Consider the following 14,246-nt stretch of genomic DNA (forward strand, 5'->3'; position numbering starts at 1 on the left):
GATATATTAAGATACGATAATAAAAAATATTTTTTTATATATTATAATATTAATTAAAAATATATAATAGATTTTAAGCTAATTTTTAAAAAGTAATTACTTTTGCAAAAAAAAAAAAAAAGGATGATAGACACAATAATAAAAGAAAATAAAGTGTTAATACCTACACATGGATTATTTATTTATTTATTTATTTTGTTATATCTGACCAAGTTTAATACTATTTCAATGTATCAAAAATTATGAAATATTTGACACGGATACAATAAGGATACAGAAGGGGTCATAGGTTTACCGATTATCAGTATTTTAACATGGATGGAATGTCAACTAGTACTATTGGAACTTGAGATTTTGCTAATTAATCCATAACACTCTTGAATCAATCTTATTTATAGAAGACATGTGTTCAATTTTAGAAATGTAGATAGTTCATGATACGATATAATTTGGTACGATATTGATCGTACTCGACACAATTTATTGCTATAATAATGGGTCATGCCAAGCATAACTCATATATTTGTGTTGTATTGAGCTAGAGATTTAGGTTTATTAGATTGATACAACATGACCCATCAAGGGCTAGTGCCAGCATACGAAATATGGATTGACATGGTATGACACACAATAATTAATATGTTGTGTTGTGCAGGTTCATAAATATTATAAATGAGTTTAGTAAGTTAATCTTTGTATTTTATGTTTTTCTTCATTTTGAATTATCACTTTCTAAAAACAAGAACTATGAAATATATATTATTTGAAAATTGATTATGAAAAAACCAAAAATAATAAAAAAAACACATAATATAAATGAATCGTCATATGGTGAAAATGAAAAATAAAATAATAATGTGATATCTATTTTTTTTTAATTTAAAGAAGTAATATTAGTATTTGTTAATTTTCACATATTTGATGAATTTTTTACCCCTGGTAAATATAGATATTTTATCGAATCATATGAATTATATGCCTCATGTATTAATTTCATATATTAATTTTTAAAGATAATTGAAAAACAAAAAAAAAATTCCTCATAAAAATGACAATAAATTAAGAAACTATTAATAACTCATACATGACTGATATGACACAGAATAGTGCCTTGTTAAATGCAGATTGACCCATAAAGGCTAAAAATCATTTGTCATGTTGGACCATACTCTTAATTTTCATGAGTTGTATCAACGTGATACGTTAAATAATAGTGTTGGTTGACACGACCTATTACACACATGAGCTATTTTTTTAATGGATTGTGCTAGCCTAGCACGACTCATTTGACACCTCTACTTAGTGTGAATTCAAGCACCACAATGAATCAAATTTGCCTTAACTTGCAAATTAAGATTCATTGAACTTAAATAAAAGAATGTCAACTAGGAAGTAAAGGTGAGATATTGACTCAAATCTCAAAGATTTCATAAGAGAATTTTTTTAAAATTAATTAGATATGACTTAATTGAGAAGAAAACTTATAATAAAAAAATTTTATGCGGAAAGAAATTCTCAATGAGTAAATTTATAGTCTTATAAATAATGGGAGCCTCAATGAAGTTAGATATAAGATAAAGATGTATGAAAATTATAAGATTTTACCGAAATAAAAACACATAAAACTAAAAAAGATTGAGAGAATATTTATAGGTATGTATATTTGAATATTTAGTGTCTGATACTCCAAAAGACTAGATGAAAATAAAAGGATCCGTGAGTATGATAATTATTATATTTGTGAATAAATTAGATGAGAATAAAGGATCTATATAAATATGCATGTGTTTTTATTTGGGATAGTAAGAGATTAATTTGAAAACATTAAATATCAATTTGGGATGGTTAAAGATCGGCTTAAGATTGAGATTGTATGATTGTAATTTTTTATAACTAATGAATTTTTTTTTTTTTCATTCATGATGGTAAACAAATTAAATGTCAAATTATATTTTTGTTACCTCTTATGTAAATAATTTTTTATTTGATTTCCTTTCTCTAACTTAAATATTCAATTTATTAGGAGTTTTCTTTTTTTCCATATCAAATCAGATCTAACAAGAACAACATAAGATGAATTATAACATGATAAAATGAAAAAAGAACACTTGATTTCTATTTCCCAGCTGATGTGTTAGGTCAAATCCACAGCTGGAAATGTTAAATGGGTTGTAATGATAACTATCCCACTGCCTACTAAAGGTGCAAAAAGAGGGTGTATATCCTTTTTCCCTTTCTTCATTGATGAGGTTTCCCTTTTATTAAAGAGCAGCTCCAGTTATATTCTCGAGTCCAGCAACATGGGGATGCATTCAATCCTTTGGCTTTCATATTCTTCTCTTCTTCCTTATTCTCTGCCTTGTTCCCCCAATTTTAACACAATATGAATGACAAGGGAAAAGGGAGATAGGATATATTTTATTATGTATAATGGAGTCAATAAATTTGTTTGGAAAAATTATAACTCAAATTTAAAATTGAATGCAAGCAAACTTAGTCATTTTGAATGATATTAATTATTAGTTTGTACATTATTAAGGTATATAATATATTGTAATTAATGGCCATTCATTAATAATCAAAGCATGTCTTAAAATTTTCAAATTTAAAAGAATTTAAACTTGTAATTTTCTCTTCAGGTGAATTAAATAAATAAAGATTAAAGAGTTAAAAAAAATGATATTGCATGATCATATATATATATATATATAATACAACCATATAAATCCTCTTATTGAATTTAAAATTTTCATCACCTATATATAAAAATTTTTTTTTTTTATAAAAGATTAAAGAAACTCACTTGTGAATATTTTGTCATGGAGCATATGTAGTTTACATAATTTCCAAATGATTCTTTGAACATTGCAAAATAAAAATAGGGACATGATTCTACCCCCATAAAAAAGGTTAAAAAGATGCTCTATATTGAAGATGAGCAAGGCTTACACATATATATTATATGTATTTTGATAATTATTTGGTTCGCCATTTATGTAGAAGAATATAAATTTGACTTGAAAATGAAGAAAAAAAATCAGTGATAAAATGTCAATTTTAAAACTTTAAAAGGCAAAATTATAATTTATCTAACATTTAATCACAAAAAATTTTTTTGAAGGGGTCCCCACTCTTTAATGCATTTCCAAGCAAAATGGGATAATTTTGTTGGAAACATAAATATATGTAAGCTTATGCTGTTTCCATGTCCTAGGCCTCATCCATCACCTCTCCAACAACCCAAAAAGTATTAATTTCTATCCATGTGAAAGAGCAAAATCAGACCAACAAAGCTCCAAACTAACTCAAAAACACCCAAATCCAAAACCAAAAAATGCCCATACTCAAATTCCTGTTCACCACCCTCTCTCTATCCCTTATTTTCTTCCATACCTGTGATTCTGTTTCAATTTTAGACCTTGACAATGCACTGAAAAACAGAGAAGTTGATGTCATGGTGAGAAGGGTTTGCACCAAAAAGCTTGAAGATTGTTTAGAACAGCAAGAAATGGAGTCAGAGAGCAGCAGGAGAGTGCTGGTGATACAAAGGAGGTACATTAGCTATGAGACACTGAGGAGGGACATGGTCCCATGTGCAAAGCCTGGTGCTTCCTACTATGATTGCAATGCTGGTCAGGCAAATCCTTACAACCGAGGTTGTGAGGTTATTACGAGATGTGCTAGAGGTATTAAAGATATCAAAACCTGAAACCCCAAAATTGAAGTTTTACCCATGATAACTGCTTTGTGAAAAGTGGTAATGTCTTGGTTGTGGGTTTCTAAGATTTTTGTTGTCTTTCTGGGTTTTTTCTTTTTTTGGTTTATGGCTGTATATCAAAGATTCTTACTTTTAACTTGGCATTTGCTACATATAAATGCATGTTTAACTTGAATTTGGAGATCCTGGGACTTCCTTGTTAGAGTACTTAAGAAAATTTACTTGGTGCTTGATGAGGAAATTATGAATAATGCAGGTAATCTTCATTTTTTGTTTTCTTGGTTTCTGAAAATCTATCCTGTAAGAGTTGTTCCTGGCCTATAACATAAGCAAAGAAAATTTTCTAGATTTCAAAATCTTGGTTGTCAAGATGTTTTACATTTGAATCAGCTATTTTGATTTTCTGCATTATTTTTTAACTTTTTCTGCTGAATAAAAAAGTGTACCCAATGGAGAACAGAAGGAAAAAGTTAATTTACAATTAAGTCTGCTCTGTCCTTTTCTAATTATCAAATCAGCTTCAATTAAATCCAGGCAACTCCAGTCTATCCTACTCAATAGACTGAAGAGACTTCATCCATACCTTTGAAAAAACTGCCCTTGATACCCCACATAAGATTGAATTCATTAATTCGACTGAATGGCTTGCTGCTGTAGGCTTGTAGCATGTTTCTGCTATAGTGCTTAGCTTAGATCAATTAAAGTTCTTTATTCATTCAACTAGACATCTCAATCATACCTTGCTGTGAAGGGATCATTGTAATTTTCTCATTATCTGATCGTGCATAAAATCTCATCAAAATACTAAATAGGTGATTAAATATATAGGATACGTGCCTCTAGTTCTATTCTATCTAGCCTTGTGGTCCATTCTGTTTTCCCCTATGCCCCAACAAAAATGCAGGATTTTTCTTTCTGCCTCGAGTTAAAACTAGCTATTCGATTAGAGGAATTTCATTCCATTTTAATTTTATGTGTTTGAAAATTTTTCTATTAGCTTTGATCATCACATGGTGGTAGTGAAATTAAGAGCTTATATAGGGTTTTTATTCCCTGTTGTTTTATCACACTCATTGTTGCTTGTTGCTGATTTCTTTTCTTGCTTTTTTTCATTCATTTAATTGAATTTGATAACGGATCCCTTTGGACAGTCTTCCTTCAAGTTTGTCGAATGTAAGTCATTGAACTGATTCTTCTCCAACATTGACACATGATCATAATTGTTTGTAGACCATATAGTTACAAAAGATGTTCTTATCAGCTAAATCTTAACTATATGTGCTACAAGACGGATGGATTTAGAAATGGGAAGTAAAGAATTTTACGGATTTCAAGTTTATGACATGTTGTAACTGACCACTAGGAATAAGGTTGGTTATTCCTAATATTGAACTCCCTGCAGTATGAACCCGGAGCTTAGCTCATTTGGTTCATGCAATCATCTTTTACAGTTGGCATCCAGCAAGTTTGGGGTTCAAATCCCACTACTTGCAACCCTTTCTTTTATTTCCAGGCTATGGCCTGCTTTGTACCCAAAAAAAAAAAAAACTCCTTGCTGTATTTTCTTTTCCAAACAATAGTGGGAAAAAAATCTTTGCAGCAGTTGAAAATCAGTTTTGTTTTCTTTGTGGATTATTATTATCGGCATTGCAAATCAAGATATTAAGTTGATCAGGAAAATCATGGCTGTCATTAAACTTAAGTTTTTCTAGAATAATGTCACTGTCTTCAGTTGTTTGTCAACTTTCAAACCCTTTCTTGTTTTACCAAAGTATTGATCAGTTCTTAAACCAGCATTTCATTTTATCTTTCTTTTGATTTATAAACTGCTATAAATAACTACATTAGAAATTGTTTTCATAAACCATTTGTGAAAATGCAAATCAGCAAGCAAAAGGTTAGCAGGTTTGCCCATCGACCGACTCTATGGAGTGCACTATCTATTTTTTATACTTGAGGTCGTCGGAATTTGAAATTTGGTCCCTACAATTAGGAGTCCACCACTTTGAGTTTATGTATGACAATTCAATTAATCACATCCTCATTCATGAGGTATATAAGATATAATTAGATTAAACAATTAATTTATTCAGTATTCAACTCTCTCTCTCTACCTTCTCTCACTACTTTTACTCTCTCTTGCCTTTTTTTTCCTGGAGTATCATCTCCACATCCCTTGATTTTCTTATTTTTGTTGGGTGATAAACGTTCTACTTCTTACCTTTCAGTGATCTTCTCGACCATCACATATACTAGGAGTTAAATAACAATCACAGAAAATGGTATCAAAATCTTTTATAAATTGGCGATTTATAGGTATGTACTCTCATCCTAGGTGAACAAACTAAGAACAATCCATAGACCACAAGCCAAGAAAGAGTAAACAACGAAAGGAAACAAAGGAGTCCAGAAAACAATGCCAGAAAAGAACAATAAGTAGAAGACGAAGTTAAAAGAGAAGAAGACATAACTGCTTAAATGACTCTAGGGGGGCCTCATCTCAGCATGTCAGCATTCATGGTTAGGAGTGTTAAGACATAGTACGCCAGGCCAGGTGGGACAACAGCCCATTTAATTGGACATGTCCCCTTCAACTGCCTGTACTGTCTTCCTTTTTCCCTTGTTTACTTTTCTGCTTTTTGGTGCGGTGAGATTGGGTGAAGTGGTAAAAGTGTGCTTCGAAATAATGATATACATATAAAAATAGAATTAGAAGTAAAATGATTTAAAATTTTAATAATAATTATATGAGTTTAATAAAATTTAAAAATATATATTTTATATTTTTATCTTGATATTAATTATGATACATAATTTTATATAAAATATAATATAAATATATAAATTTTAATAATTTATATAATATAAATATACGAATTATCAATTCTATGTGTTTTTTTCTTTGTTACTTAAGTTTAAATCCGATAAAAAAGTTGTAATCTATAAAAAAACATGTTTTTATGAACTCGTTATATTAATATACGTAGGTGACTGATTTAGATAGGAGTGCATTAGACAAAGCCCATCCCCCCTCTCGGCTAAATTAAAAAAAAAATGCGACAAATAATTTTGGGTTGGTTGCCTACATCCCTGTAACTAGCACCCATTCGGCTGGTTGTCCACATGGTCTTGGGCGTAATCTATCCTCGTGGTCTTCTGATAAAGCAAACTGTTTGTTGAGGATCCTGGGTTTAACCAAAACCCAATTCATGACTCGAGCATTATCAAGCTCGCAACTTTGGTTTGGAGCACAAAATTGTTCATGGCAAACTACAACTAATATCTTCCATGATAACAATGGCAATTCGGGACAGTAAAAAACTACAGCCTATACGTAGTACAGCAAGTTAAACCTTAGAAACATAGATGGAAGACTGGTTTAGGGACAAAGAGAGATGGGACTTCAAAAATATATGCCTTATAAGCAACCTCAAATGAAGTTATAATGAGACCATAATGACTGTAAAAGGAAGGCACACTGAAGCCTCTCAACCATGAACGTTAAATGGGTTTTAGTTCATTTGCACCCTTTATCCTCCTCATTTTATCTCCATCTTAGTTCTTTTTCGCTGGGAAAATCTTAAATTACTAAAGAGAAAGGGGTTACTGCTTCCATCTCATATTCATTTCAAAGCCCAAGCATGTCAGCATTTTTATTGGCTCATTGGTTCTTTGATGGAGAGAATAGGCTGCCTAGTAAAGGTGGGGCCCAGGTGCACTGAATTTTGGGTTGATAGGAGGGTCCAGACAGGAGACCTGCCAGATGCCAACAAACCTTATTGTTTATAGATCCATTTAGGAGCCCGGTTATAGGCCGGTTGTAGGGATTTTATCGCATCAAAAGATACGTTTTTAATATTCAACTACAGAAAATATTTTTGAAAAATATTTATATTTTTCGAAAAAAATGGAGATTTTTTATTGTTTAAATTAGTTAACGAAAATACCTTTTATTATTTAGTTATTTTTTGAAAAATTTGTTTTTTTTTTCAAATAATGTTAATGTAACTATTAAAATATTAAAATTTATTTATTATTAAAGTATATAGAAATTATTTATTATTAAAATTATTAATTTTCAAGAATAATTATATTTTAATAATTATATTTTAATAATATTATTAATATATTAAAATATTATATTAATATAAAATACTTAAAATAAAATTATTTGTTATTCTTTATATTAATATTGTAAAATATTTAAAATAGTATTATTATTCTTAAAATATTATTTTTATTAATTTAAAATAGTAAAATTTATTATTAAAGTATTTATACTATTAAAATATTTATATTTTATATTGAAAGTATCTATTATTAAATCATAACCAAAATCTTTTTTATTTATATTTATTTTTAAAATATTGATATAAATAATTTAATAAATAAAATAAAAATTATATATTTTAAAGTAAAAAATGATAAAAAAATAAAAATATGTATAAAGAAAATATTATTATTATATTATGCAGCATTAATTATTAAAATAATTAAAATATTATTAAATGTTATTTTTTTATTATTAAAACAATAATATAACACTATTTATTATTGAAATACTAAAAATATTTATGTTTAATAATATATAAAATTAAAATATTTAAAATTAAAATATCAAAAGACTTTTAATATTAATATTTTAATATTTTAAATAAAATTAAATAAAATATTTTATTAATATAATAATATTTTAATTTAATCAAATCAAGTTTAGGTTTAAAATATTATGTTTAGAATCTTATTTGACTAAAATTATAAAAAAATATTTAATGTTAAAATATTAAAAGAATTTTAATATTAATATTTTAACTTTTAAGTAAAATTAAATAAAATATTATTTATTAATATAATAATATTTTAAATCGAATCGAATTAAGTTTAAATTTTAAAAATCATATATTAAATTCAAATAAAATTATATTCAAATATATTGATAAATAATTTTACTCATAAATATTTTTTAAAAAAATTATTTTTTTTCAAAAAAATAAAATAATTTTTAAAAAAATAACATTATTTTCTATTGATCAACAATTTAATTTTTGTTAATCAAATAATTTTTTACCAAAATAAATACTTAAAAATATAAAAATTATTTTCTATGAAACAAATAAAGTCTATATACATACTTCACAGTATGGATCATAAATGCATCTTGTGATGAGAAATTTTCAATCGAACTCTGTAACTCATGTAAAAGGACGACGACACTCCTCTTTTCCTTCCATTTTCCTTGAGAAAACAAAGAAAATTTAACCCACTAATATTTCATTTTATTTTCTTAATAGCTGCAATCAAATCTTCCTTTTCAACTTCAATAGTGCGCAAGCGACAACAGGCGAAGAAAATATGGCTATTGTCGCAAAACATGTACTACTATTAAAATTATCCATCGGGAAAAGTCTTCGTTTTATATGGATTACGAACAGACAGCCACCAACCGCAACTATAAAAATATCTCATATAAAATAAGAAAAACCTGCCACCACAAACCATTTTTGTCCATTACTCCACCACGCAAATATCCTAATCTTAGGTCAAAGGGTTTTGTTTCACTTGTAAATTTCCTATACATAAATCCAATAGACCTGGCTAGTGGCAAAGGGGGTCGGTAAACAGGCAGGACCGCAATTTGGTTTTGGAAAAAATAAAGCACCAAAAAAAAAGTACTAAAAATTACAACTTAATAAATATTAAAATTAAAATTTATTCATTTTCTTTCAATTTTTCCATGTTTTTTCCAAACCCACTTTTATTAATGTTTACCAACACTCGATAAAGAAATAGAAAGTGAAAGTTAAAGCAAATTGCTCCTCTTTTTATGATAATTAATTGATAACCAAATGCAGCAAAACTAGACTGCATCAATGGCAATATTATCTCCTCACACACCCCAACACCTTATTCAAACCCATCTAGTCTTCTTCAAGGAGAGACCAATCCTTTTTGTCCTCCCAAACTTTCCAACCATCCAAACAGAAACTCCTACAAAATTCAAACCTAACAATCTAACCACAAACCATCGATAAATTTTGGTAAAAAGAAACGATCAGAGCATCCGTGTGTATTGTTTTTCTCGACGAACTCTTATGATCTCTCCTCAGTACCTGTAGTGAGGAGGCTTGTAAGGTCCTTCAATGGGCACGCTAATGTAATCAGCTTGTTCCTTGGTGAGCTTGGTAAGCTTAGCTCCAAGCTTGCCAAGGTGAAGAGCAGCAACTTTCTCATCAAGGTGCTTGGGCAAAACATACACCTTCTTCTCATACTTGCCGGTTCCCTTCTCCTTCCACAGCTCAAGCTGAGCAATCACCTGGTTTGTGAATGAGCAAGACATGACAAAGCTAGGGTGGCCAGTGGCACAACCCAAGTTCATGAGACGCCCCTCAGCCAACACAATGACGCCACTATTGGTTTCAGGGAAGACCCACCTATCAGTTTGAGGTTTGATGGTGATGCGCTTAACACCGGGACAGTTCTCAAGACCAAGCATGTCGATTTCATTGTCGAAGTGACCAATGTTGCAAACAATGGCATTGTTCTTCATCTTCTTCATGTGATCAACCATGATGATGTCCTTGTTACCGGTTGTAGTTACAAAGATATCAGCCTGAGAGACAACATCCTCAAGTGTCAGAACATTAAGTCCTTCCATAAGAGCCTGAAGGGCACAGATGGGATCAATCTCAGTGACAACGACGCGAGCACCAGCTTGCTTCAAGGCAGCAGCACAGCCCTTACCAACATCACCATAACCACATACAACAGCAATCTTGCCAGCAATCATGACATCGGTAGCTCTCATCAAACCATCAGGAAGAGAGTGACGGCACCCGTACAAGTTATCAAACTGTTCCAAAAGATCAAATCATAGCAGCAATCAGATCAGAATCCAGAAATGACAATTAAATACCACAATTCAATTAACGAACAAAAGACTATTAGCTGGGCAATGGGAATCTAACTAACAACTACCTATGAAATCATAGGATAAAACAAAATAAAGCCTTCCATTAATTCTTAAAATCAAGATCTAAGAACAAGTTCACAAAAAACCCAAGTTGAAAATCGAAAGAAAACATCACTAACAGTGAAAACAGAGCTAGCAAACACCAGATCTGAAGCAATTTAAAAAAAAAATGAATTGTCATTTTTGAAACCATTTTCATCAGATCTGCATGACAAATCACCAGATCCGTTGTGTAAGAAGTTGAAAAGTATAGCAACAATAAGAATTGAGAAAAAATAAACCTTGCTCTTGGTGACAGAGTCATTGACATTAATAGCAGGGAACAACAAGGTTCCATTCGCCTGCATCTGATAAAGCCTCTTAACGCCAGTTGTAGTTTCCTCAGAAACACCAACCAATCTCTCCTTCATCTTCGAATACTTCTTGGGATCTGTCTTCAACCCATCTCTAATTATCGTCAAAACAATCTGAAACTCAGCGTTATCCGTAGAAGACGGATCTGGGAGTTGCCCAGTTTTCTCATAAACCTCCTCGGCTTTAACTCCTTCATGGATCAACAAAGTAGCATCCCCACCATCATCCACGATCAGATCAGGTCCACCAGTGGGACCCCAGTCGAGAGCTCTCTCAGTACACCACCAGTATTCCTGGAGAGTCTCACCTTTCCAGGCGAATACAGAGGCGGATTCACGAGCGATGGCGGCGGCGGCGTGGTCTTGGGTTGAGAAAATGTTGCAAGAGCACCAACGGACTTCGGCTCCAAGGGCAGTTAGTGTTTCGATAAGAACAGCGGTTTGGATCGTCATGTGGAGAGAACCAGTGATTTTGGCTCCTTTGAAAGGCTGGGCAGGGCCGAACTCGGCTCTGCATGCCATGAGACCGGGCATTTCCACTTCGGCCAACTCAATCTCGAGACGACCGAAGTCGGCCTGCGACATGTCCTTGACCTTGTACTCACGGCCGCTAGAAGTTTTCTCAACTAAAAGAGCCATGGCTATCAAGAAACGAAGTAAAGAGTAAACACAGAACACAGTCTCCGAACGAAGTGATAACGAGGAGAGAGTCGCGGAGTGGCGAGGGATGAGAGGCAAAGTAAGGATGTTATAAATAGGATAGGTTGAGATGAAATTGAACGGTCAAGATTGGATGGGTTGAGGTTGGTGGATCTCGGTAAAAAGTTAAAAGATTTGGCATTGGGGTGGGTGTGGTAGACAAAGCGTTATATGATTGAAAATTGATATAATTAAAAAATTATATTTTATATTTTTATATCGTTATAATTTTTGTATAAAATATAATATAAATATAATATTTTATATTATATGAATTATTAAATTTAATATTTAAAAAAATTTATTGAAACTTGAAAATTTTGTTAAAATATTGACATATATTTATTAGTTTATATATCAATTTATTAATTTATTAATTTTTAATTTTAATTTAATTTTTTGATTTATTTATGCTTTATTTAAAGAGTTGGGGCAAATGATTAAAATTTAGTGTTTAAATGTAAGGTTAAATTTAAACTCTTATAATTTATAAGTCTGAAATTTTTCAATTAAAAAATATGTAAATCTCTTTGTAAATCAACTGTTTATTTTGATTTTAAAATGATATTTTTTTTTATTTTTTAACTTTTTTCGAGAAAAAAAAATAATATACTCTAGTTAATGTGATATGTTACAATTCTTTTTCGGAGAAAATCATCAATGAAAGAATTAAAAATTTGTATTTACATTAAATTTTGAAAACTAAAAGACAAATCCATGAAATAAATAAATATATTACTTATAAATAAATATAATTTTGATAAATAATTCTCTAGCTTTTAAAAGTATTTTTCCTTTATAAGATAGATTGATGCATGCTTGGTAATTAATGCTCACCACCATTACTTGATGGCGTATCCAACATGCAAACTCAGGCAAACAAGTGTGGTTAAACGATCCTAACAGCCACCAAGAATATTTAATTTGAAAAAAGATTACGTGTAAGTCTCTTCACAATTGCCAATTTATAAAAGAATTATGTGATGTAATTTAGATAGGTTTTCTTTTAATATTGAAAATCTACTATCATCTTAATTGCATTTAAAACTTATTCTAAAACAAAATTAAGGCAATTCAACATTTCTAATTCTTTTGGGTTGTAAAACTTGACAGTGAAATAACCAACCCCCACACAACTATTTAGTGCTTGAGATAATGCCAAAGCCAAAGTCAATTTTACTCTAATTAATTAACAATTTCCATTTTCTATAAAACATATAGAGGTAGCAAGAAAAATTCAAACCAGCACCAATCTAATATCCACATAAGCAATTATATATATTATAACATACAAAGTTATATGGTAAAAATTGCTTATGTGGACATTTAAGAGGATAATTTTTTTTTGACATATAAAAAAATTCCTAAAATTTATCTACAATGACACCTAAGATATTTCTTAATTTTAGGCTATTTATAAAAAATATATATTTAAAATATTATTTAATTATCTAAAACTTTCAAAATTTAAATGAATGATCACTTTTATATACTATTTAATTATCCAAATACATATATGGATAATTTTTAAATTAGTAACAAATTCTAATTTAGAGATATTATTTTTTAGGATTTTCTAATAATCTAAATATATATCTTTTTAAATTTAAAATTTTCATAGATATGTTATCTCTTAAATTGATTTACAAAATAAGTACATTTAATAAATTATTTAAATTCAAAATGAAAATCTATAAAAAATTTGAAAAATTGTACAAAATTTGAATTTAAAAATATCAAATTTAGAATTTATCTTTCCTTTTTAAATTTAGCGAAATTTTAAGAATATATATTTATATGCATCATAAATTTTAAATACATATCTCCACTAAAATTGATTAGATTTATTTTTTTATTATTTTGAATTTGAAAGAAAAGTTTTATATTTTAATTTTTTTATAATTAGACTATTTTAAAAATTCAATTTCAATCACAATTATCCATTATTTTATCATTATTATTTCCAACTATGCATCTGAAATAGCAATGAAAGGCGTCACTAAAAATTTTTTATTGTTTCACTCAGTCACAATAACCCATCATTTTTTTTTGTTTGAGAAAAATTATAATTTGTAACTATATTATTTATATGTTTGTTAAATAATCAATTGATTTGTATTTTGTTGGATGATTTATAAGAAGAGCTAGAGATTCAATTGTCTAAGAGCAAAGGATTGAGGACTTTTTTTTTATAATCAATTACTTTTATATCAATGTCATTTTTTCTACAAATTGAGCAACAATAAGGTATCATATTATATATAATATAAATGGCCCATTAATTATTACTTTGTATAAAAGTTTGTAATTTTTTATATTTCCTCCTCATTAAAGTCATAATACTCATTTTATTTATAAAAAAAATTGAGATAAACCGAAATTCAATTTAAATTCAATTTTTTTATTTTTTATTTTTAGATTTTTTTCTTTCTTCAATATTATTTATTGTATATTTTAAATTTTATCAATTTTTAATTAAAAATTATTTTTTATTATGATTTGATAT

At 29.1% G+C, this 14,246-nt stretch overlaps 2 protein-coding genes across 2 annotated transcripts; one reads left to right on the plus strand and one right to left on the minus strand.

Moving 5' to 3' along the window:
* Positions 1-3,189: 3,189 nt before the first annotated feature.
* LOC111280108 (protein RALF-like 31) lies at positions 3,190-4,027 on the plus strand. Its single transcript, XM_022867272.2, has one exon. The coding sequence runs from the start codon at positions 3,335-3,337 to the stop codon at positions 3,707-3,709; it is 375 nt and encodes a 124-aa protein (XP_022723007.2). The 5' UTR covers positions 3,190-3,334; the 3' UTR covers positions 3,710-4,027.
* A 5,485-nt stretch (positions 4,028-9,512) lies between these two features.
* Positions 9,513-11,763, minus strand: LOC111279773 (adenosylhomocysteinase-like). The gene is made up of 2 exons (XM_022866803.2): positions 10,970-11,763; positions 9,513-10,568 (listed from the first exon to the last, which is right to left on the minus strand). The coding sequence occupies exons 1-2, from the start codon at positions 11,678-11,680 to the stop codon at positions 9,822-9,824; spliced, it is 1,458 nt and encodes a 485-aa protein (XP_022722538.1). The 5' UTR covers positions 11,681-11,763; the 3' UTR covers positions 9,513-9,821.
* Between the last annotated feature and the right edge of the window lie 2,483 nt (positions 11,764-14,246).

Source organism: Durio zibethinus, chromosome 27, assembly GCF_047325235.1.
Source record: "Durio zibethinus cultivar Kanyao isolate XHJ-2024 chromosome 27, ASM4732523v1, whole genome shotgun sequence".
NCBI classification, from domain to species: domain Eukaryota; kingdom Viridiplantae; phylum Streptophyta; class Magnoliopsida; order Malvales; family Malvaceae; genus Durio; species Durio zibethinus.